The sequence below is a fragment of the Mobula hypostoma genome, chromosome 18, assembly GCF_963921235.1.
Source record: "Mobula hypostoma chromosome 18, sMobHyp1.1, whole genome shotgun sequence".
Taxonomy (NCBI): domain Eukaryota; kingdom Metazoa; phylum Chordata; class Chondrichthyes; order Myliobatiformes; family Myliobatidae; genus Mobula; species Mobula hypostoma.
In genome coordinates this window covers 4,898,481-4,923,914 of record NC_086114.1, presented here as the reverse complement: position 1 = coordinate 4,923,914, position 25,434 = coordinate 4,898,481, and the positions used below count along the sequence as shown (strand labels likewise).

The 25,434-nt window shown below is 44.2% G+C and overlaps 1 protein-coding gene across 8 annotated transcripts in view; it reads left to right on the top strand.

Moving 5' to 3' along the window:
* The window catches only part of ndst2a (N-deacetylase/N-sulfotransferase (heparan glucosaminyl) 2a), a 538,132-nt gene that overhangs the window by 482,437 nt on the left and 30,261 nt on the right, over positions 1-25,434 (top strand). For 7 of the 8 annotated variants that reach the window (XM_063070368.1, XM_063070370.1, XM_063070369.1 and 4 more), the window contains 3 exons: positions 8,725-8,910; positions 14,640-14,768; positions 21,645-21,797. In XM_063070368.1, the coding sequence (XP_062926438.1) occupies positions 8,725-8,910; positions 14,640-14,768; positions 21,645-21,797 (468 nt within the window). The remainder of the gene's footprint in view (positions 1-8,724; positions 8,911-14,639; positions 14,769-21,644; positions 21,798-25,434) is intronic. The other variant, XM_063070375.1, reaches the window with a different exon arrangement.

The window sequence follows — 25,434 nt, the reverse complement described above, 5'->3', positions numbered from 1 at the left end:
CGTACAATGGACCCGTTCCCCAGGGCCCCCATGAGCAGTCAGTGGAATGGCTCCAGTATTGGGAAGGTGATTCCCTTTTACTGCTCTCTGGCTGAAAGAGAAGGCAGGGCCCGCAGATCGCTGCAGTTTTGTGCTGTGAGTGCGCTTGACTGCTTACTCAGGATAATTTATTTAAGATTCAGGTTTATTTATCATGTGTATACAGTGAAATGTGTCGTTTGCATTAATGACAAACATAATGGGGGGTGCTGGGGACAGCCTGCCCGCAATGCTGGGCAGAACAACACAAAACAACAAATCAGAATGCAACAAACAACAAAACAAACTCCATCGCTCCATCCCACTCTCACACATACACAATCCTCTAATTTCAGGGTATCCCATCTTCAATCTCCAGCTTCCAGTGGACTCAGATTTGCAGACATCGTGCCTTCGATTTCCCCAGCCAACATGCAGAGATTCACAGACTTGACTTCGGCCAATAGGCCTTGACTTCCAATTCAGCCCTCGGGCCTCCATCGCAGGATCCTCCGATCACCCAGCACTAGGCCTTGAACTCCACTCTCACTGATTCTCATACCCAGGGGTCATCAGATCTTATTCCTGCTGCCCACAAGGAACTCTTCTGGAACTGCTGACCACCTGCCTTTTGGCCATACTGGTCTGCCTGCCTGACATCTGGCTGGACATCCCAGCCCAGTCCACAGACCTTCAGTGTTGCTAAATGCAACACAAACAGTAATGTAAATTGGTTGAATCATGCCAATCGCTTGAGAAGACTCTCTCCGTGACAGCATCAGCCATATATTTCTTTGCTCGTAGGAAGCGGAAATAAAGAGGAAGTTCTGCATTTGTAAACCATCTTTCATGACGTCAGGCCACGCAGTGTTTTCCAGCCATTTCCTGAAAGAGTTCTAAGAATTAAAGTCAAATTTGTAATCAACGCAGGAGATTCTGCAGGTGCTAGAAATCCAGAACAATACGTAGAAAATGCTGGAGCTGGCAGCACTGAGACAGTTGATGTTTCAATAAACAGGGCCTGATGAAGGATCTCAGCCCTTAATGTGAACTTCATATTTCCTTCCATCGATGCTGCCTGATCTGCTGAATTCCTCCAGCACTTTGTGTGTGTTCCCCACCTTCTGTCTGCCCCCTACCTTTCCAGACAATAGACAATAGGTGCAGGAGTAGGCCATTTGGCCCTTCAGGCCAGCACTGCCATTCACTGTGATCATGGCTGATCATCCACAATCAGTATCCAGTTCCTGCCTTATCCCCATAACCTTTGGTTCCGCTATCTTTAAGAGCTCTATCCATCTTTTTCTTGAAAGCATCCAGAGATTTGGCCTCCACAGCCTTCTGGGGCAGAGCATTCCATATATCCACCACTCTCTGGGTGGAAAAAGTTTTTCCTCAACTCCGTTCTAAATGGCCTACCCCTTATTCCTAAACTGTGGCCTCTGGTTCTGGACTCACCCATCAGCGGGAACATGCTTCCTGCCTCCAGCGTGTCCAATCCCTTAATAATCATATGTTTCAATAAGATCCCCTCTCAGCCTCCTAAATTCCAGAGTATACAAGCCCAGTTGCTCCAATCTTTTGACATATGACAGTCCCACCATCCCGGGAATTAACCTCGTGAACCTACGCTGCACTCCCTCAATAGCAAGAATGTCCTTCCTCAAATTTGGAGACCAAAACTGCACACAGTACTCCAGGTGTGGTCTCACCAGGGTCCTGTACAGCTGCAGAAGGATCTCTTTGCTCCTATACTCAATTCCCCCTGTTATGATGACCAGCATGCCATTAGCTTTCTTCACTGCCTGCTGTACTTGCATGCTTGCTTTCAGTGACTGATGTACAAGAACACCTAGATCTCGTTGTACTTCCCCTTGTCCTAGCTTGACTCTATTTAGATAATAATCTGCCTTCCTGTTCTTTCCACCAAAGTGGATAACCTCACATTTATCCACATTAAACTGCATCTGGCCACTCACCCAGCCTGTCCAAGTCACCCTGCATTCTCATAACATCATCCTCACATTTCACACTGCCACCCAGCTTTGTGTCATCAGCAAATTTGCTAATGTTACTTTTAATTCCCTCATCTAAATCATTAATATATATTGTAAACAGCTGCGGTCCCAGCACTGAACCCTGTGGTATCCCAATAGTCAGCGCCTGCCATTCCGAAAGGGACCTGTTAATTGCTACTCTTTGTTTTCTGTCAGCCAGCTAATTTTCAATCCATGTCAGTACTCTGCCCCCAATACCATGTGCCCTAATTTTGCCCACTAATCTCCTGTGTGGGACTTTATCAAAGGCTTTCGGAAAGTCCAGGTACACTACATCCACTGGCTCTCCCTTGTCCATTTTCATAGTCCTGACCAAGGGTCTCAGCCCGAAATCATTGTGGACTTCTGGAAGCTGCAGATGAGCCATCCTCCTCTGTGAATACATGGCTCTTCGGCAGAGAGAGTTAAGTGCATCGAGTTCCTGGGAGTTCACACCACAGACGACCTCACCTGGTCCTTCAATATCACCTCCCTGAACACGAAGGCACAGCAGCGCCTGCATTCTCACAGAGATTGAGGCAAAGCGAGGCTAACACTCACACTCAGAGTCAGAGACTCTCTGTCTGTCACACACACTCACACTCTAACAGGAGCACCATTGAGAATGTCCTGACAAGCTGCATCTCCATCTGGTATGAGAGTTGCAGAGCATCCGACTGGAAGTCTCTACAAAGGACTATGAGAACAGCTGAGAGGATCATGGGTGTCTCCCTGCCATCCATCAGAGATGTTTATCAGGAGTGCTGTGTACGCAGGGCCCTTGGTATTTTTAAGGATCCCACCTATCCAACATCCTCTTTGACTTTCTACCATCTGGGAGGAGACTCCGATGCATAAAAACAAGAACGGTCGGGATGAGAAACAGTTTCTTCCCCCAGGCCATTGGGTTCTTGAACTCCTTGTTGCATCACATTCAAAGTGTCGCTGGTTAGTCTGTTTTATAGAAACATAGAAAATAGGTGCAGGAGTAGGCCATTCGGCCCTTCGAGCCTGCACCGCCATTTATTATGATCATGGCTGATCATCCAACTCAGAACCCAGCCTTCCCTCCATACCCCCTGACCCCTGTAGCCACAAGGGCCATATCTAACTTCCTTTTAAACATAGCTAATGAACTGGCCTCAACAGTTTGCTGTGGCAGAGAATTCCACAGATTCACCACTCTCTGTGTGAAGAAGTTTTTCCTAATCTCGGTCCTAAAAGGCTTCCCCTCTATCCTCAAACTGTGACCCCTCGTTCTGGACCTCCCCAACATCGGGAACAATCTTCCCGCATCTAGCCTGTCCAATCCCTTTAGGATCTTATACGTTTCAATCAGATCCCCCCTCAATCTTCTAAATTCCAACGAGTACAAGCCCAGTTCATCCAGTCTTTCTTCATATGAAAGACCTGCCATCCCAGGAATCAATCTGGTGAACCTTCTTTGTACTCCCTCTATGGCAAAGATGTCTTTCCTCAGATTAGGGGACCAAAACTGCACACAATACTCCAGGTGTGGTCTCACCAAGGCCTTGTACAACTGCAGTAGTACCTCCCTGCTCCTGTACTCGAATCCTCTCGCTATAAATGCCAGCATACCGTTCGCCTTTTTCACCGCCTGCTGTACCTGCATGCCCACTTTCAATGACTGGTGTATAATGACACCCAGGTCTCGTTGCACCTCCCCTTTTCCTAATCGGCCACCATTCAGATAATAATCTGTTTTCCTATTTTTGCCACCAAAGTGGATAACTTCACATTTATCCACATTAAATTGCATCTGCCATGAGTTTGCCCACTCACCCAACCTATCCAAGTCACCCTGCATCCTCTTAGCATCCTCCTCACTGCTAACACTGCCACCCAGCTTCGTGTCATCCGCAAACTTGGAGATGCTGCATTTAATTCCCTCATCCAAGTCATTAATATATATTGTAAACAACTGGGGTCCCAGCACTGAGCCTTGCGGTACCCCACTAGTCACCGCCTGCCATTCTGAAAAGGTCCCGTTTATTCCCACTCTTTGCTTCCTGTCTGCTAACCAATTCTCCACCCACACCAATACCTTACCCCCAATACCATGTGCTTTAAGTTTGCACACTAATCTCCTGTGTGGGACCTTGTCAAAAGCCTTTTGAAAATCCAAATATACCACATCCACTGGTTCTCCCCTATCCACTCTACTAGTTACATCCTCAAAAAATTCTATGAGATTTGTCAGACATGATTTTCCTTTCACAAATCCATGCTGACTTTGTCCGATCATTTCACCGCTTTCCAAATGTGCTGTTATCACATCCTTGATAACTGACTCCAGCAGTTTCCCCACCACCGACGTTAGGCTAACGGGCCTATAATTCCCTGGTTTCTCTCTCCCTCCTTTTTTAAAAAGTGGGGTTACATTAGCCACCCTCCAATCCTCAGGAACTAGTCCAGAATCTAACGAGTTTTGAAAAATTATCACTAATGCATCCACTATTTCTTGGGCTACTTCCTTAAGCACTCTGGGATGCAGACCATCTGGCCCTGGGGATTTATCTGCCTTCAATCCCTTCAATTTACCTAACACCACTTCCCTACTAACATGTATTTCACTCAGTTCCTCCATCTCACTGGACCCTCTGTCCCTTACTATTTCTGGAAGATTATTTATGTCCTCCTTAGTGAAGACAGAACCAAAATAATTATTCAATTGGTCTGCCATGTCCTTGCTCCCCATAATCAATTCACCTGTTTCTGTCTGTAGGGGACCTACATTTGTCTTTACCAGTCTTTTCCTTTTTACATATCTATAAAAGCTTTTACAGTCCGTTTTTATGTTCTCTGCCAGTTTTCTCTCATAATCTTTTTTCCCCTTCCTAATTAAGCCCTTTGTCCTCCTCTGCTGAACTCTGAATTTCTCCCAGTCCTCAGGTGACAATATTTAATATTATTGCACTTTACTTTGCTTATTTATGTGTAACCCATTTGTAGATTTTATCTTTGCTCTCCTAAATTATTGTGTGTTATAGTGTACTACAGTGCTTTACGCCCTGGTCTGGAGAGATGTTTTCTTGTTTGACAGTATACATGTGTGTAGTTAAATGACAATAGGCTTGACTCGAAGCATTTCTTTCCATTGATGCTGCCTGACGTGTTGAGCTAACCAGCATTTTGTGTGTGTTGTTCGTGATGGGAAGCTTGTAGTTTGTGGCAGCAGTGCAGTGGAAAACATAAAACTACTACAGGTCGACCTTCACGAATCGGGCACCACTGGGACCTGAGGAGTGCTGGATTAGCGAAAACGCCGAATTACAGAAGGATCACATTAAGCATAATCAGTGCCGGATTATTGAAGGAACCGGATTACAGGTAGTCGGATTAGTGAAAGTCGATCTGTATAAAATACAAAATAAGTAACACCAAAAAAAAATGAGGTAGAGTTTGTGGACTGTTGTAAAATCTGATGGCAGAGGGAAAGAAGCTGTTTCTAAATCATTAAGTGTAGATATTCAGGCTCCTGCACCACCACCTTAATGGTCACAATGAGAAGAGGACTTGTCCTGGATGGCGAGGGTTTGTAATGATGGATACAACCTTCATGGGGCTGTGTGTTTTGAACTTTCCCTTGATGGTGGGGAGGCTAGAGCCCACCATGCGGCTGGCTCGAATCTGCGGCCCTTGGCAGCTTTCCTTCAACCCTGTGCATTGGAGTTTCCATACCAGACATTGATGCAGCAAGTCAGAATGCTCTCCTCCATCATTTAATTTATTTATTCAAAGATGCAGCACGGTAATGGGCCCTTCCAGCCTAATTACACCCATGTGACCAATCAAGCTCACAGGGAATGTGGGAGGAAACCCACGCAGTCACGGGGAGAATGTACAAACAGGCCGTGACAGGAATTGAACCCAGGTCACTGTATTGTAATAGTGTTGCGCTAACCACTCTACGTAAGGCTGGAATGATTGGATAAAGGAACGGTTAGTCTGTGAGCAGTGGCAGATTCAGCAGCAGGTTTATCCAACTTAAAAGAGCAATTCCACAAGAAGAGAGACTGTGTGATTGACAGAAGGGAGCAAGGAAGATGTGAGATCAAAAGACTTGACGATCAATAGTGCCAAACACTGGAGGACTGAGACTGGAGGTCTTCTCAGCAGCAAGTGGCTAAAAGATTTAATAAAGGCAAGAGGTCTATTGATTTACAAAAGGGAGGAAGGTATATTGGATAAGTGTGGGATCCTTGGAGAGTAAAGATGGGAAATGGATCTGGTATAATTTGCTTTGTTGTTGTTTCAACTTACATGCTTGAGATGCTGCTGCGAGTAAGTTGTAAGATAAAATGAACTTCATTTGTCTTATTTACATCAAAACATACAGTGAAGTATATAGGGGATATTTAAAATGGAGGCAGATAGATTCTGGATTAGTCGGGGTGTCAGAGGTTATGGGGAGAAGGCAGAAAAATGGGGTTGAGTGGGAAAATGCTTCAGTCATGATGGAATGGTGGAGCAGACTTGAAGGGCCAGAAGGCCTCATTCTGTTCCTATGGTCTATGTGTGTCGTTTGCGTCAAATCAAATCAGCAAGCGTTGTGCTGGGGGCAGCCTGCAAGAGTTGCCTCGCTTCAGGAATGTAGCGTGGCCAGAACTCTCAGATCCTCACTGCACATCTTTGGAATAGGGGATGAAATTGGAGCATCTGGAGGAAACCCATGTGGTTCATTGTATCTGTACATCAGTGTACTTGTAAGTGTGGTGATAAACTTGACAAGAATATTAAGAATTCACAGTAGAGCACACAGCAGGATATCAGAAGGAAAACAGGTGGGCTGGTTTCAAACAGGAAGAACTTAGAACATTCCCTGTCACAAGTTCAAAGTTCAAATTAAATTTCTGATCGAATTACAAATATTGTGACCATATACTATCCTGAGATTTTTTTTTTGCAAGCAGATTAGAACAAGGAAATACAATAAAATCCACGGGGAAAAGCTACACACAGACTGACAAGCAACAGATGTGCAAAAGAGAACAAACCATGCAAATAGAAACAAATATTTTTAAAAAATAATAATATGGAGGACATGAGTTACTGAGTCCTTCAAAGTGAGTCCATTGGTTGTGGAATCAGTTCAGAGTTGGAATGAGTGATGTTACCCATGCTGGCTCAGGAACCTGATGGTTGAAGGGTAATGACTTTTCCTGAACCCTGGTGGTGTGTGTTCTGAGTTTCCTGATGGAAACAGCGAGGAGGGACCATGGTTTGGATGGTGGGGGTCTTTGACAATGATATTCCTTTTATCCCATCCTCCTCTCCCACGCCCTCTCACCAGCTTAAGAATAGCTCTCTGAAGAGTTCCGGATCAGAGACCCTTTGCCATTTCTGTCAAAGGGTCTGTGACTTAAAACATTAACTCAGTTTTTCCCTTCACAGATGCTGCTCAATGCTGCAAAAGCAACATATTTCAGATTCAAGCCACTTTTTAAATGTTTTCCTCATTCTCGATAAGCACTGTTCAGCGGAATAAGTAATGGCAGAATATGAGGTGAAAGCACATTAGCAAGGAACCACCTGTGGGGGGGAAAAAAAATTGAGTTCATGTTTCAAGTTTGAGATCTTTCAGTTCTATAAATGAAATATCTCACGAGGGTATCTTAATTTCTGATTTGTATGCAAATTGAAGTGTTTCCAACTTTTTTTTGTTTTTGTTTCGGATTCCCAGCTTTTTAATTTTTAGGAAGATCTGTCTTCATTTATTCTGGCCTGAATGCAACTCCAGACTAGTAAAGTTCAAGTTGATTGTCATTCAACCATACATGAATACCCATGAATACAGCCAAATGAAATAGTGTTACTCTGGGGTCAAGGTGCAAAACACAGTACCAACAGTCATACACAGCATAAAGCACACAAGATATGAGTAAAATACAGTCACACAAAAAATATAGTCCCAGTCCCTGAGGCCATTAAAGTTGCAGCAATCTGCAGTTGAACACAATACACCTTGTCTTCTGCTAAGTAAACACTGGGGGGAGGGGGGCAGCAGCACCTTGGACACCACACCACAGCTACCCCAGCGCACCAACTCCAATGCCTCTCTCCTGGCTGGTTGTAAACAAGCAACACCACTGCCTGAGGCAGAGTCTTTGCTATGACTGAGGTCATGCAGTTTCCTCGCCGTCTGCCAATAAATCAGTGAATCGGACTTGCAGCATTCCACGTTAACTATGTCCAACAGGGTCTTGCGATCACAAGAAAAGCGACTAAGACAGTCACTCACTTAAGCTGCACACTGACTCCAACACCCCTCTGCGGCAGGCAGCAGCACCGTCTGCGTCAAGTTCAGCTCCTTCAGTTTCTCCACCAACAAGCAACTCACTAGTGGTGCATATCTGCAGTATTTATAGTTTTTAATATCCAGCAGGGTGTTGCAACGTGAAAAATACATTAAAAAAAAAGACACTAATACATTTGGTTGGCCCTGGAGAAGCTACTGCGACCAAGTGCGCCGCCATCTTACTGGAAATGTAGACATTGAAAATCAACTCTAATCTGCCCCTGAGGTTTTCGTGGAGCAGGAATGAGCAATCATTAGCTGATTGGGCCCATGTTATATTTAAATAGTCTTTGTATGTTTGGGCATTCTTCCATTGTAAGCGTTTGTAACCGTGTCTCCTTACTCTTGTAGGACCATGGAATCCCGATCAACATGGGCTACGCCATTGCCCCTCATCATTCAGGTGTGTATCCTGTCCACACGCAGCTGTACAAGGCTTGGAAATCCATCTGGGGAATCAAGGTCACGAGCACAGAGGAGTACCCCCACCTGAAGCCGGCACGGTATCGCAGGGGATTCATCCACAACGGCATTATGGTGAGTGGCTAATCTCAAAGCACAACGAGGGCTCTGTGCTCCAGGACTACACGGGCTCTCATGCCAGGGTAGCTTGTCTGTTGTATGTGGACCACTGGTTGCATGGCCTTGTACAAATCCCTGTTCAAGTTCATGGCCTTGTACAAATTCCTGTTCAAGTTCATGAACCATCAGCATCAACAGACTGTTCTGTAGGTCATAATGTCTGCATTCTTCCAGTGATCGCAGTTGGAAATTTACTCTCCAAAGCAGGAAAGGAATAACGGGCAACTATTTCAGAAGTAGTTCCAAACTCTGAAGTTTCTTTAAGCCTTTCCTTATTTGGGTGATGTGAACGTCACTACATGATGCACATTTAATGCAAAGATTACACAGAAAATTATCCCTGTCATATGTGCTTCGAAACATTGAAACATGCGGTGAAATGCATCATTTGTGTCAACGACCAACCAAGTCAAAGGATGTTCTGGGGGTAGTCAACAAGTGTTGTCACATTTCTGGCACCGACACAGCATTCCACAATTCACTCACCGTAACTTCTACTTTTTGGGGTGTGGGAGGAGCTGGAGCAGCTGGAACACATACAGGTGCTCACAGGGAGAACCTGCAAACTCCCCACAGGCAGTGGCCGAAATGAACCCAGGTCACTGGTGCTGTGATAGTGTTACGCTAACCACAACTTCCTGTCAATCTTGTTTGGAAATTTATTCCCCAACACGGAAGGATAAAATGAATAGATTTCCATTTCAGAAGTAGTTCCAAAGCCTGTGAAGTGCTTTCCTCTTGGGCATGAACATCAGCCGCAAGATGCACATTCAATGTCCGTTCCAGATTTCCCTTGCAGTGAGCTCTGCTTCCAATGATCTCTGTCTCTCTGTCTCTCTGTCTCTCTGTCTCTCTGTCTCTCTGTCTCTCTGTCTCTCTGTCTCTCTGTCTCTCTGTCTCTCTGTCTCTCTCTGTCTCTCTGTCTCTCTCTGTCTCTCTCTGTCTCTCTCTGTCTCTCTCTGTCTCTCTCTGTCTCTCTCTGTCTCAGCCATTTGATGGGATTTGGCAGCAAATGGTGTTTGAACTTGACCTCTATTACTGTCTGTGTGGAGTTTGCAATGTTTTTCATGAGACTACATGAGTTTCCCCTGGGTGTGCCAGTATCCTCTGTCCTGAGGACAAGGTAGGTTGGCAGATTAGTTAGCCGCAATAAATTGTCCCAAGTAGTAGTAGCAGGACACCTGATGGGAATGTGCGAGAGAATAACTGGGAGAATGGAATTGGTCTGAAACTCAGTGAGGGGTGGGTTGTATGGAATACTGTAATGTCATGGAGAAATGTTAGGAAAATTAATAAATACAAGAACTTCTATAGATGCTGGAAGTCCAAAGTAACACACAGAATGCTGGAGGAACTCAGCAGATCAGGCAGCATCTCCAGAAATTAATAAACGGTCGACATTTCAGGTTGAGACTCTTCAGGACGTGGCCCGAAATATCCATTGTATATTCCTATATCCCTGTATTCCTATATTGGGAATGCCTGCAGCATTTTGTGTGTACACAGCGAGGCAATGCTGGTGATTTCTGTTTCAGTGTGTGAACACAACAGATGGTTTACAAGGTTATGTTCAGAATCTGTGCACGCTTAAAGAAAAGTGCATAATGTCTGTGAAATAACTTGTCAGATAATTTTGTTGAATGTGATTACCAAATGGTGCAGAGGCAGCCCGAGGTAGTTTTGTTTGTAGCAGTTTTCAATGTACTGCCTTCCTGCAGATTTAGCAGTAGGTTTTGAGAAGGGAATTGTTGGGTACTCAGAGAAAGTCAAGAGCCATGGGGCAAACATGTGTCTCGTCATGATCTTTGCTTGCCACGGAGTGTTGCAGTACAGCCTTCATGGCGTTGGATCTCACTGTAGATCTTATCTGCCGGAACAGACCTCGTATGCCAGGACAGTATGTCCCTATCTCACCAGAGCATGGAGCCCTCTGGCTGTCCTCTCATGGTTTAGCCCACCAGTCGAAGCAGTGTACCGGGTTGTGGTTGCTGTTGTATGCAAACAGCTATGTGGAGCCACAGGTGAGAGCGAAGTGTCCTGTGGGGAACAAAGCTGAGAAAGCTGTCCCAGAATGCCCATGACAAGTCCTCCCCCTCCCTGGACACCCTGTGCACCCCAGTTCAGACTCTTAAGACAGCGGTCCCCAACCACCGGGCCGCAAAGCATGTGCTACCGGGCTGCGAGGAAACAATACGAACCAGCTGCACCTTTCCTCGTTCCCTGTCACGCACTGTTGAACTTGAACATAGGGTTGCCAACTGTCCTGTATTTTCTGGGACATCCCGTATATTGGGCTAAATTGGTTTGTCCCATACGGGACTGCCCTTGTCCCGTATTTCCCCCACTAAGGTAGAGTGTTCCTATGAAACTTTTCGTGCGGAATGGTGTAAAGCGAAGAAGCAATTATCATTAATTTATATGGGAACAATTTTTGAGCATTCCCAGACCCAAAAAATAAACTACCAAATCATGCCAAATAACACATGAAACCTAAAATAACATTAAGATATAGTAAAAGCAGGAATGATATGATAAATACACAGCCTATATAAAGTAGAAATAATGTATGTGCAGTATAGTCGGGAAGATTAAACCAAAACCGATTTGTGGAAAAAAAATCGGCACGTATGCATATGCGCACGTCACATATACACAAGCGCACAGAGGTGCCCGTGCAAGGCTTCATGGTCATGGTAGTCTTTCTTGGGGTAAACCCAAGTGTTCCATATTTGACTGCTACTTTTGTCCCTTATTTGGGAGTGAGAAAGTTGGCAACCCTAACTGTAAAAGACATGTTGAGGTGAGTTTAACCCTACTTGAACACCCCCCCGGTCGGCCGGTCCGCAAGAATATTGTCAATATTAAACCGGTCCATGGTGCAAAAAAGGTTGGTGACCCCTGCTCTAGGAGACTGTTTACCTTACTGAATCTGTGCTGCCTGTCCTAAGTATTCTCATATCGCTGGCCTATCCCCTAATCCTCTTGAAAGTCATAAAGATGAAATTCTGCAGATTCTGGAAATCCAGAGCAACACACAAAATGCTGGAGGAGCTCCTCAAGTCAGGCAGCGTTCTGGCTTTCTCCCCCTTCCTCTTCTGTCCTGATGAAGAGTCTTTGCCCAAAACGTTGACTGTTTATTCCTCTCCATAGATGCTGCCTGACCTGCTGAGTTTCTCCAGCATTTTCTGTGTGTGCTCCCTTTGAAAATGCTCTTTTTGGACATTTATCCGATCTATTCTGAGTACATTGGAATGGACTCATTTTGAAATAATTTTCAAAATGCCTGTACTGCTGCCACTACGATACATTACAGATTCAAACTACATATAGATATAAATGTTTTCTTCATTGTCAATAGTCAGTATTCAGGAGAATAGGTAATGGTATAACAGAACAGGAAGATTCTGTAGAAAGAGAAACCAAGTTAATGTTTTATGTTTGGATATCTTTCAGTTGTATAGCTAGAATATCTGGCAGGAGTGTTTAATTTCTACCTTTTATGCAGATCAAAGAAAAACTCAAGAGAATTTGGGCCTTTCACGACATTAGATGATAAAATTCTGTTAGCCGCTCTTGACATTTCTGTGATCCCAGGGAATTGCATCAAAGGCAGAAACTAGTAAAGCAATGGTCATGCAATCTGTCCCCTGGATTTGATCACTGGAAGCTTGTTGAAAGTTTAATATTGTTCAAGTTTAAGTTTATTGTCATTCATCTGTTCACTTGTATATAGATACATGAAACAATGTACCTTTAGAACCAAGGTGCAAAACACAATACATATAATCCAATACATCACTTAAAATATTAACACAATAATTTTAACAGGTAATTAAAAGATTCTGTAGATGTACAAGTTGACAGAAAGAGCATATACAACATGTCATTAAATACAGTACCCACAAAACATATTCACCCGCTTGGAAGCTTTCATATCTTACTGTTTTACAACATTGAATCACAGTGGATTTAATTCGCTTTTTTTTTGAGCAACAGAAAAGACTTGTGTCAAAGTGGGGGGGAAAATCTACAAATTGGTCTAAATTTATTACAGATATAAAATACAAAATAATTGATTGCACAATTACTCCCCACCTCCCCTTCAAGTTAGTATTTAGTAGATGCACTGTTGGCAATAATTAGAGCCTTGAGTCTGTGTGGATAGTTCTCTCAGCTTTGCACATCTGGACACTGCAGTTTTTCCCAATTCTTCTTTAGGAAACTGCTTCAAGCTCTGTCAGATTGCATGGGGACTGAGTGAACAGCCCTTTTCAAGTCCAGTCACACATTCTCAAGAGGATTCAGGTCTCAACACTGGCTTGGCCACTCCATGACACATTAACTTTGTTCTTTTTAAATCATTCCTGTTTAGCTTTGGCTTTATGCTTGGGGTCATTGTCTTGCCGGAAAACAAATCATCTCCCAAGTTGCCGTTCTCTTGCAGACTGCATCAGGTTTTCCTCCAGGATTTCCCTGTATTTTGCTGCATTCATTTTACCCTCTCCCTTCACAAGCCTTCCAGGGCCTGCTGCAGTGAGCAGCAGCTCTGCATGGTGCAGCCACCAACATGCTTCAAGGTAGAGATGGTGGATTTCTGATGATGTGCAGTGCCTGCCTTAGCCAAACAGCATTTAGTCTAATGGCCAAAAAAACTCAATTTTGGTTTCATCAGACCATAGAACCTTCTTCTAGCCAACTTCCCTGCGTCTCCCTACGTGCCTTTCACGTGATTTTTTTTCGACAGTGGTTTTCTCTTTGCCACTCTCCATAAAGCTGCGACTGGTGAAACACCCGGGCAACAGTTGTTGTATGCACAGTCTGTCCCATCTCACCCACTGAAGCTTGTAACTCCTCCAGAGTTGTCACAGGTCTCCTGGTTGCCTCCCTCACTAGTCCCCTTCTTGCATGGTCACTCAGATTTTGGGGACGACCTGCTCCAGGCAGATTTACAGCTGTGTCATATTCTTTTCATTTCTTGATGATTGACTTAACTGTGCGCCAAGGGATATTCAGTGATCTGCAAAAATTTTCTTGTATCCATCTCCTCACTTGCGCTTTTCAATAACCTTTTTTGCAGAGTTGCTTGGAATGCACAGGGTGATCTCTATTTAACTAATTATGTGACTTGTAAAACTAATTGGCTGCACCAGTGATGATTTGGTGTTTCATGTTAAAGGAGGTGAATACTTATGCAAACAATTATTTTGTGTTTTATATTTGTAATTAATTTAGATCACTTTGTAGAGATCTGTTTTCACCTTGACAGAGGAGTCGTTTTCTGTTGATCAGTGTCAAAAAAATGCCAAATTAAATCCACTGTGATTCAATAAAACATGAAAACTTCCCGGGGCGGGGTGGGGAAATACTTTATAGGCACTGCATACAGTAGCACAGTATTACCGTTACTGGTGTTGTCATAAGTAATGTGTACTGGGTGGTAGCAGGGTGTTCAGTAGTCTCACAGCCTGGGGCAAGAAGCTGTTACCCAGCCTCAGTCCTTGTTCTTGCACCTTCTGCCTGACGGTAGGAGGTCAAATTGTAGGACGGATGGGGAGGGCTCCTTGAAAATGCTGAGGGCTTTGCGAGTGCAGCTTTGAATGTAGGCCAGAGCAAATTTCTGTGTAGAGAAATGTTACTTTGACAAAATCTTAACAAATCTTATTTTTCTTTTTCCAATTACACAGGTTCTGCCCCGCCAAACCTGTGGGCTGTTTACACACACTATCTTTTATAATGAATATCCCGGAGGATCCAAGGAGCTAGATAAAAGTATTCAGGGTGGAGAGCTCTTCCTGACGGTACTGCTTAATCCGGTGAGTGTGATTAAAACACATTTAACCCATTGTTTAACACTTAATCCGGTGAGTGTGATTAAAACACATTTAACCCATTGTTGGTTTATCATGAACAAGAGATTCTGCAGATGCTGGAAATCCAGAGCAACACACAAAACGCTGAAGGAATTTAGCGAGTCAGCCAGCACCTATTGAGGGGAATAAACAGCTGATGTTTTGGGCCAAGAGGGTTGTGCATCTGTGAAATGTATTGCCACAGACAGTAGTGTTGGTGAAGTCATTGGGTATATTTAATTCCTGATGAAGGGACTCGACCCAAAATGTTGACTGTTTATTCCTCTCCATAGATGCTAGCTGACCCAATGAGTTCATTTATTAATTTTATTTAGAAATACGGTGCGGAGTAGGCCCTTCTGGCCCATCGACAACCTCAACTTAACCCTAACCTGATCATGGGACAACTTATAATGGATCAATTAATCTACTGATCGGTACGTCTTTGAACTGTGGGAGGAAACCAGAGAAAACCCATACCTTCCACGGGAAGGACGTACAGAGATTCCGTACAGAGGGTGCCGGGATTGAACTCTGAACCCCAATGCCCGAGATGGAATAGCGTCATACTAACCGCAATGCTGCCATGGCACACAGCTGAGTTCCTCCAGCATTTTGTGTGTGTCTTTGGTTTATCATAGGAATTCAGGGTAATATGTTTCCACTCAATCACAGCAGGGAGATTGAGAAAGGGATGAATTTCCATAGTACCTGTCAGACTTCTTTCTAGAAATGCTGGTTCATCATGGTGTACATAGCATATCCAGGTCTGTGTGGTAGAGTGCAGAAGTACAGAGCACACTGACTGACCTCTCAGCGAATACCAGTCGTCATTTTTACATCTCTCACAGTTACTCTCATTTGAACAGTCACCATTATCCACTGAAGCCTTTAATTGTTTTTCCTTAACTTTAATTGAAAATTGTTTTTGAACGTTGGGCTAAATGAATTAGAAATGTTTTCTGATTTATAAATTGTAATGTTTGTTTTTTTTTGAGTTTCTAACTATCTCTGATCATCAGGAACATCTGAGGACAATAGGCAGATGTTGGCAGATGGCAATGGCATTTTGACAAAGCCTGCGATCAACAATTGATAGCAAGTGTTGTCAGAAAGCCATCGTGGTCAGAAGATGGGCCTTTTGTTCCTCTGCCTGAGACCTGGCCACTCTTCATTGTTTGCTCTCTCTCGGGCGACAGCCAAGGCACTGAGGTAGGCAGGATGCTGGGAGCGGATGGTTGGACAAAGTTAATGAGACACTAGGGTTAAATGGGTGTGATACAGGCCGAGTCATTGGAGGAACATTCCTCCTCTCTTCTCCAAGGTAGCACTTTTGGATCTTTGTTGTCCTCTTTAAAGGATAGATCGTTCCAGGGTTTAATATCTCATCAGGAAAAAAGGCAGTTCGAACAGTACAGTCTTCTGTCAGTACTCTTCAGGTTGTGTTCAAGTCTCTGGGCCTCTTCTGCCTTAAGACAGGCTCCGAGCTTCATGAGAGATTAAATGTGAGCCTTGCCTGTAAAAGGAGTCGGCCAGTGGTGTAGTGGCACCTGCACTGGACTTCAAGGCGAGTGGTCCCGGGTTCGAATCCAGCCAGCTCCTTGCACGCTTTCCATCCATGCTGTACTGAGCGTCGAACTATCAACTCGGCCTCATTAAAAATAAAATGGACAAAATGTAAAGAAGCGTCAAGGTTGCCATCCGATGTGTCACAAAGCGCGCGGAGGAACTGTTATCTGAAATAACTATCTTCTGATCCTCCACAACAAGACATTTGTGTAGTGTTGCTGCACCCTGTTCAGCTGTCCGGTGGCTAACAGGTTTAGGATATCAAACATATAACAGTACAGCTCAGGAGAAGGCCATTTAGCCCACATTGTCTGTGCCGAACATGATGCTGAATTAAAGTAATTCTCTTCTGACTCCACGTGGTCTGTATCCCTTCATTCCCAGCACATTTATCTGTCTAAAAGCCTCCTAAACACCACTATAGTGTCTGTTTCACCATCATCCCAGACACCCACCACTCTGTGTAAAACTACCTGCTCTGTACATCTCTTTTATATTTTCCCCCTCTCACCTTAAATGCATATCTTCTGGCTTAGAATCATAGAAAAAGTGCAGCACAGAAGCAGGCCCTTCAGCCCATTTAGCCCGTGCCAAGCTTTTAAACTGCCTGCACCGGGACCATAGCCCTCCATACTTCTACCTATCCAAACTTACCTTAAACATTGAAATCAAGCTTGCATGCACCACTTGTGTTGGCAGCTCATTCCACACTCTCACGACCTACTGAGTGAAGAAATTTCCCCTCATGTTTCCCTTAAACTTTTCACCTTTCACCCCTAACCCATGACCTCTGGTGGTCATCCCACCTGACCTCAGTGGAAAAAGCCTGTTTGCATTTGCCCTATCTGTATACCTCATAACTTTGTATACATCTATCAAATCTCTTCTCAACCTTCTACGCCAAGAAATTAAGTCCTAACCTATCTTTCCCAGGGAAAAATGATTCTGACTGTCTACTCTGTCTATGCCTCTCACAATTTTATAAACTTCTAAGTGGTTTCCGCTCAGCCTCCAGTGCTTTTATAAATAGGAACCAGGCAGAATGCCCAAAACAATCATTGCAATTGAAGTAGAGCCTCCAAAATCTGTAACCGTTCAATGGGTCAGGATGTCTGTCTATTTTCCCCAGTCTCCGAGATTATAATCATTCTCTGTATTTTGGCAAATTGCATATGCTTGCAGATAATAAACACGAGGTTCTGCTGATGCTGGAAAGCCAAAGTATTGCATGCGGAATGACTCCAGAATAGGATCTTACCCAAAATGTCGACTGTTCTCATTTCTATAGATGTTGCTTGACCTGCTGAGTTCCTCCAGCATTTTGTGTGTTACTTTGCATATGTTTGAATTTATTTATTTAAATCATTGGCTTTACCTGTGCTAATTCTCGTTGTAATATAACGTCCTCAGCATTTGGTGCATCTTCCATCAACACCCAGTGGTCACTTTATTCGGTACACCTGTCCACTTCCTTAATTCAGATGTCTAATCAGCCAGCCACGTGGCAGCAACTCACTGTATTAAAGCATGCAGACATGGTCAAGAGGTTCAGTTGTTGTTCAGACCAAACATCAAAATAGGAAAGAAATGTGATCTCAGTGACTTTGACCTTGTGGATTGATTGTTGGTGCTAAGCGGGGTGGCTTGAGTATCTCAGAAACTGCGTATCTCCTGGGAGTTTCATGCACAATAGTGTCCAGAGTTTGCAGAGAATGATGCAAAAAAGAATAAAACGCATCCGGTGAGCGGCAGTTCTGGGGGCAAAAGCGCCTTGTTAATGAGAAAGGTCAGAGGAGAATGGCCAGACTGGTTTCATCTGAAGGAAAGTGACAGTAACCATGTTTTACAACAGTGGTGCGCAAAAGAGTTGCTGCTGTAGCCCATTCACGTCAAGGTTTGACGTGTGTTCAGAGATAGAGGATGGAGGTTCGTTGCTACCTTGCCAAGGGGATTAGTCATTGTTCATTTTGGAGCTCGTTGTTAATAAGCTTCCTGTGGATTGGTCAGGCGGGAGCCAGTTGAATGGTCAATGTGTTTGAGGGGTCAAAAGTCCCTGATACCATCACTCGCAGTGGGGGCGGGGGGGGGGGTGTGGAAGCAGCTTCATTCGTAACAGACTCAGACCAGAATGCATGAACTGAATGATTCTACTCCTCCAACCCATGATCTTCATTAGTTGGGGGATTGACTTCAAGAGCTGTGAGGTAATGTTGCAGCTCTATAAAACCCTGGTGAGACTTGGAATACTATGCTCAGTTCTAGTCGCCTCATTATAGGAAGGATGCAGAAGCTATAGCAGACGTCCCACCTCTCCCGGAAGTTCCCGGAGTCTCCTGCTATTAATAGTGGTTCCCCGATGCCCACAAATTATATACAATGAGAGAGAGAGAGAGTCAGTCAGTCATGGGAGAGTGTTCCAAAAAAACGAAATATAAAACGTACGTCACCCCAGACTACACTAAAGTGTACCCCTGCCTAATAGGGCTCAAAATAATGACAGTGTTGCTCGCTGCACTGTTTGCAACAGTGACTTTTCTATTGCCCATGGTGGGTTAAGACTGTAAAAGACATGTTGAGGTGAGTTTAACAGGTGTCATTCGTTTATTAGCATAGCTAACGTTATTTAAACTAGCTGGCTAGCTGCTAAGGAGCTACTCTATTGCAGACATCCCACCTCTCCCGGAAGTGAGTCTCCTGCAGATTGATGGTGCTACCTCCCTGAAATGAGTTTTTGCAGAGTGGGATGTCTGCTTTAGAGAGAGTGCAGAGGAGATTTACCAGGATGCTGCCTGGATTAAAGAGAATGTCTTATGAGAGTAGGTTGAGCCAGCTCGGGCTTCTTTCTGTGTAGCGAAGGAGGATGAGAGGTGACTTGATAGTGTTACAAGATAAGAGGAATAGATAGCCAGAGACATTTTCCTAGGGTGGAATGGCGAATGCCAGGGGGTATAATTTTAAGATGATTGGGGGAAAGTTTTTTTTTACGGAGTGGTGAGTACGTGGAACGTGCTGTGAGAGCTGCTGGTAAAGCAAGATACATTAGGGACATTAAAGAAACTATGAGGTACTTAGATGCTAGAAAAAAATGAAGGGCTATGTGGAAGGGAAGGATTAGATTGATCATGGAGTGGGTTAAAAGATTGGCACAACTTCGTGGGTCAAAAGCCCTGCAGTGTGCTGTCCTGGTCTGTTTTAAAACTTAGTTTGGCTTCCTGCCAACTCCCATGTTGCCATTGGTAACATTGAATGATTTATGTTAACTTGTTAATCTCTTGGCTCCAATAACGATTTTGTTCATTTAAAGACATAACAATATTAAAAATAGGCCGACTTGGAGCATTCCTTTTCTTTAAAACATCCTGCAGTTTTAATGGGAATGAAGAGCCCACTGTAAACTCTGCCACTTATTCCACTTGCAATAAGAAATCTTTGTTCTCTTAATGGAAAAATAGTGCAGAAATCTTGAAACAGATTTCCAGAAGATTTTAAAATAAATTCATCAGCTGTTTTGATCCATAATACCAAATGAGATAGGAGAAGAATTAAGACATTCAGCCCATCAGGTCAGCTTTGTCCTTTGATCATGGCTGATAAGTTTTTTCCTGTGCTGTAATGTGTTATTTACTACCCAACCCCTGGCTTGTGTGTCACCTCTTGGAAAAACTGTCTTGGGTTCTACCCAGGCACATCTTTCCTCCCCCTGACCTCCCCCTCACATTTTGCTTTCTGCAGGGATTACTCCCTATGTGACTCCCTTGTCCATTCGTCCCTCCCTACTGATCCCCCTCCTGAATCAGAATCAGGTTTATTATCACCAGCTGTGTTGTGAAATTTGTTAATTTACTCATGCAAGTGGAACAAGTGCTACACCTGCCTCTACACCTCCTCCCTCACTACCATTCACGGCCCACAACAGTCCTTCCAGGTGAGGCAACACTTCACCTGTGAGCCTGCTGGGGTCATATACTGTGTCTAGTGCTCCCAGTGTGGCCTCCTGTATATCGGTGAGACCGGAAGAAGACTGGGAGACTGCTCCATCCGCCAGAAAAACGGGATCTCCCAGTGGCCACCCACTTTAATTCCACTTCCCATTCCCATTCCCATTCTAATAAGTCTATCCATGGCCGCCCCTACTGTTGTGATGAGGATATCACTCAGGTTGGAGAAACAACACCTTGTATTTCCTCTGGGTAGCCTCTGGCCCGATGGCATAAATATTGATTTCTTGAACTTTTGTTAATGCCCCCCCCCCCTTTACCAGTCCCTATCCCCTTTCCCCCTCTCATCTTACAGACCTCGCACCTCTCCTGGGAGTTCTGGGAGTCTCCAGCATATCGATAGCGGCTCTCTGATGCCCACAAATTATATACAATATCCCGGAAATTGATTTTTTAGAGAGGGAGAGGGGAAGAAAAGAAAGAAAATGAATGAATCCTGCTTGATCTCTCTTTGTGCTAAGTAGACCTATCAGTTTTCCCTGTGGGCGGGCTTTACAGTCGACTTCTCTCTCTAACATATTCCATCAGTTCAGTTACTGCCGTCTGTAATGATGTTGAAATCATCCGGACAACTGTCGGTGATGAAGTACAAAAGCCTGGCGAAGAAATTCCCAAGGCTGGCGGTGACAATCTGACTACAAGAGGCGGTCCTATATGGGTGGGGCGCATTGGCGTCTTAAAGGGGATTAGAACAGGGTTTAAATTGGAGGGAAATTCCAAAATTGTCTGCTAAGACATCTTTAAAAATGCACTCGCAGCCAGCAAATTCTTCGGGGTTTTTTTCCCCTGAAACACTTCCACTTACAGGTACATCGAAGCCCACGATGGGCTGGGTTTAAGCGCAGCTGTTTTCAGAAGTAAAACCGATTTTAATAAATACCCGGCCCCCACTGAGGTCTCATTAGGACAGCGAACTGTTCACCTGTGCTGCACACTTTATATGCATTTTGAATTACACTTTATTAAATAATATGGTAATATATTGTTTTATGTGGTGTGTGTGATATATGTATTGTGGCTACACCGTGGTCTGGACAGAGGTTGTTTTGGTTGTGGACAATCAGCCAGATGACAATAAACTTGAAGATACAGAACTTCTAAATCACTCATTTAAAATCCCCCATTTCGATGTAAAAAAGTAAGTTCTGATCCCGACTATTGTAGGCAATGTGCGTGAGACTACGGACATATATGCGATCGGACGTTGTCCGAATGGACGTTAAGTGGCGCACACCTGTAATAAGGATACACCTTATGCTTTTATTTCTTTTAGGGACCACAACGTATCAGTGAGGCTAAGCGCAGGGAAGACTGCTCAAGTATTTCACAGTTCTTTTCAGCAGAAAACCAAAGTCTGACAGAGAAGGTCACTAGAGCTGAGGTGTACTTTACATCTTTCATCATTGAGCATAACCTGCCATTCCAGGTGTGTAAGCGCACAGGCAAGCTATTCAGGAAAATGTTTCCTGATTCAGAAATAGCAAAAAAACTATGCCTGCTCATCAACCAAGGCAGCAGCTATTGTGAACACGGCACATTAAGACAGAATTCAGAAGTCAGCTGTTTCACAAAACACTTGTGAATCTGATGTCTTGCAAAATTAACAGATTCATTGACACAGACTGCTATGAGGTTGAGACCTCCCTGAAATGAGTTTTTGCAGGGTGGGATGTCTGATCTTATCTCCTTGCCTGTCCCATCGCCTCACTCTGGTGCTCCTCCCACCTTTTCTTTCTTCCATGGCCTTCTGTCCTAATACATCCCCTTCTCCAGCCCTGTATCTCTTTAACCAATCAACTTCCCAACTCTTTATTTAACCCCTTCCCCCTTCCGGTTTCACCTATCACCTGGCGTTTCTCTCTCCCCTCCCTCATCTTTTAAATCAGTTTTTTCTCCCTCAGACCTGCCGAAGGGTCTCGGCCTGAAACGTCAACTGTACTCTTTTCCGTAGATGCTGCCTGGCCTGCTGAGTTCCTCCAACATTTTGTGTGTGTTCCTTGGGTTCTGTCCTTTCCTGTTCAACTCCAGTGGCTGTGTTGGATCCAGCTGGAGACTCCTGTAGGATCTCTGAGCTCCTCCCGTTCAGGCCTCTCGGACTTTCAGAATTAGAATCACTGACATATGTTGTGAAATCTGCTGTTCTGTTGCAGCAGTACAAGGCAATACATAAAACATGCTATTATTTGCAGCAAGAAATATATATTTAAAAATTTTTTTAAAGTAATTCAAAAAGAGAACAGAAAGTGAGGTAGTGTTCATGGGTTCATTGTCCATTCAGAAATCTGGCAGAGGGGGAGAAGCACTGAGTGAGTGTCTTCAGGATCCTGTACCTCCTCCCTGCTGGTAGCAATGAGAAGAGGGCTTTCTTTTCTTGGCTGGTGGGGGTCTTCAATGATGGATGTCACCTTTTTGAGGCATTGCCTTTAGAAGATGTCCTCAGTGCTGGCGAGGCAAGTTCCAATGATGGAGCTGGCTTAGTATACAACTCGCTGTGGCTTTTTCCACTCCTGTGCAGTGGCCCATCCAGACCAGACAGTGATGCAGCCAGTCAGGATGCTCTCCACGGTACAGTGACCAAGCCGTTCATCTTGAACCGAGTTTGCAACCCTCTGTTTACACTTACACTTGCTTTCACTCCACCTTTCACTGTGCTTTCAGCTGCCTAAGTCCCAGCTTCTGGAATTTCCACTGTAAACCCCACATCACTTGTCCTAATGTTTGTTTCTGTGGCTTGTCATGATGTTCTTGTGAGGCGATGTCTGTCTGTGCTGAAGGTGCCTTTGTGGTAGTGACTTCTTCAGCCCTCTCATAAATTGGAAACTGTTATAGTTTACTTCACCTTCATGAAGAAGGTGGTAACGCCTAATTTTATATTAAAAAAAACACCATCTATCTTTTCTCAATAAACCTAGTTCATTAATGTAGTCACTAGCATAATACTTTACAGTTCTGGTGACCCGGGATCAATTCCCGCCGGTGTCTGTAAGGAGTTTGTATGATCTTCCTGTGACTAAGTGGGTTTCCTCCAGGTACTCTGGTTTCCTCCCACAGACCAAAGACGTATCACTTGGTAGGCTACTTGGTCATTGTAAATTGCCCCATTATTAGGCTAGGGTTAAATTGGGGGATTGTGGGCGGTGCAGCTCGAAGGTCTGGAAATGCCTATTCTGCGCTGTATCTCAATAAGCAAATAAATTTCAATCTTCTGTCTAAGTTGTCCGTTTCGTTGTAGAGCTGATCTTTTCAGTGATACATCACGGAGGAGGCCATTGGTTCATCCTCTGTACTGTTTGTTTTAAATCCAGTTGGTTCCACTTTTCCTGATGTGCCTGAATTTCATTCACCTCCGGTATTTATCCACAGTCCTCTTGGATGTGATCACAAAAACAGGATCCCACTGCTAAAGCAATCAGTTACTAATCCGAGATATTAATTGTGTATTATGATATAATCTGCATTGTGGTTAGCACAAGTGCTTTCCAGTGTCAGCGATCACCAATCAGGGTTCAGATCCCACAGCTGTCTGTCAGGAGCTTGTATGTTTTCCCCATGCCCAGGGGTCTACTGACCCCTTGCTTTAATGGTATTGGTCCATGGTATGAAAGAGGCTGGGAACCCCTGCTCTGGATGATCTGGTTTCTTCCCACATTGCCGAGACATGCATTTAGGGTTAGTAAATTATGGACAACTGTGTTGGTGTCGGAAGCATGGCGACATTTGTGGGCTGCCCCCAGCAGAATCCTCAGACTGTGTTGGTCATTGACACGAAACAGTGCATTTTACTGTATGTTTCGATGTACATATGACAAGTAAAGCAAATCTCTTGAGGTTAGAGGTGAAGGGTCTCAGCCTGAAACGATGACTGTTCATTCATTCCAACAGATGGTACCTAGCCTGCTGAGTTCCTCCAGCGTGTGTGTGTATCTGAGTTTTTTAATCATCTCCGGTTCTTTTGCCTGTCACATATTAGCTGGTGTCAGATCAATTGGAAAGTTAGCTGATTGATATCTGCTCCGTGTCACTCCACTCAATGTCCAATGGGAGAGCAGAATGCTTCTGAGTGCACGGCAACAGGCACCCTGCCTGATGAGCAAGACCTGCAGGGTAATGGGAGGGGGTTGTTGATTCAGATACTGTGCTGAATTAGGCTTGTTTCCTTTTTTGAGGCGGGGCAATGCGAGGATGGCTTCTGTTCATTTCCAGAGCGCGCACTGTGGAAGTTGAAGTAAAGCAAGGCCATACGAGGGTAGTGTGCAGTCAGCCCAGACAAGAAAGGTCTTTGTAGAGCATTGCTTCACTTTGCACAACAAGAGACTGCAGCCATTCGGCATACCAAGGCAAGACAAATGAAGGACTGTAGGGCGTCTCTTTCTATTGGTCAGTTAACTTCACTGATTCTGAAGCATTTAATGTGGATATTCTATTGGCTATTAATACCTGCATTGCTGTAGTGTGATGAGTGATTGATTATGCAAATAAAGATTTTGAACACACAAAAGGTTACCAATTATCTCACACAAAACGCTGGGGGAACTCAGCAGGCCAGGCAGCATCTGTGGAAAAGAGTAAACAGTCAACGTTCCAGGATTGATGAAGGGTCTCAGCCTGAAACCTCAACTGTTCACTGTTTTCCATAGATGCTGCCTGGCCTGCAGAGTTCTTCCAGCATTTTGTGTGTGTGTGTGTGTGTGTCTGTGTGTGTGTGTGTGGCTTGGATTTCCAGCATCTGCAGATTTTCTCTTGTTTGTGACAGGGTTACCAACTGGTCACTATTTGTATCTGCTCATCAATTCTGTATTTTAAAAAAATGGGATTTCTTTCTGCAGATTAGTTTGGTTTCGGAGACGGGCTGTTCTCCCTGTGCACAAGTAAATAAAATGTGATCGAGGATTTCAGAGTCCGGTTAAACAGTGACAACAGCACACTTCGCCGATGTTTGCAGTTGAGTTAATATTTGACTGACTGATTTGACATCTATCCCTTAAGTAGGTCCAATTTCTCGCCTAACACAAAGCAAACAACTTGGCAACAAAGAGAAAATTAAATTGAGTTCATTTAGTATC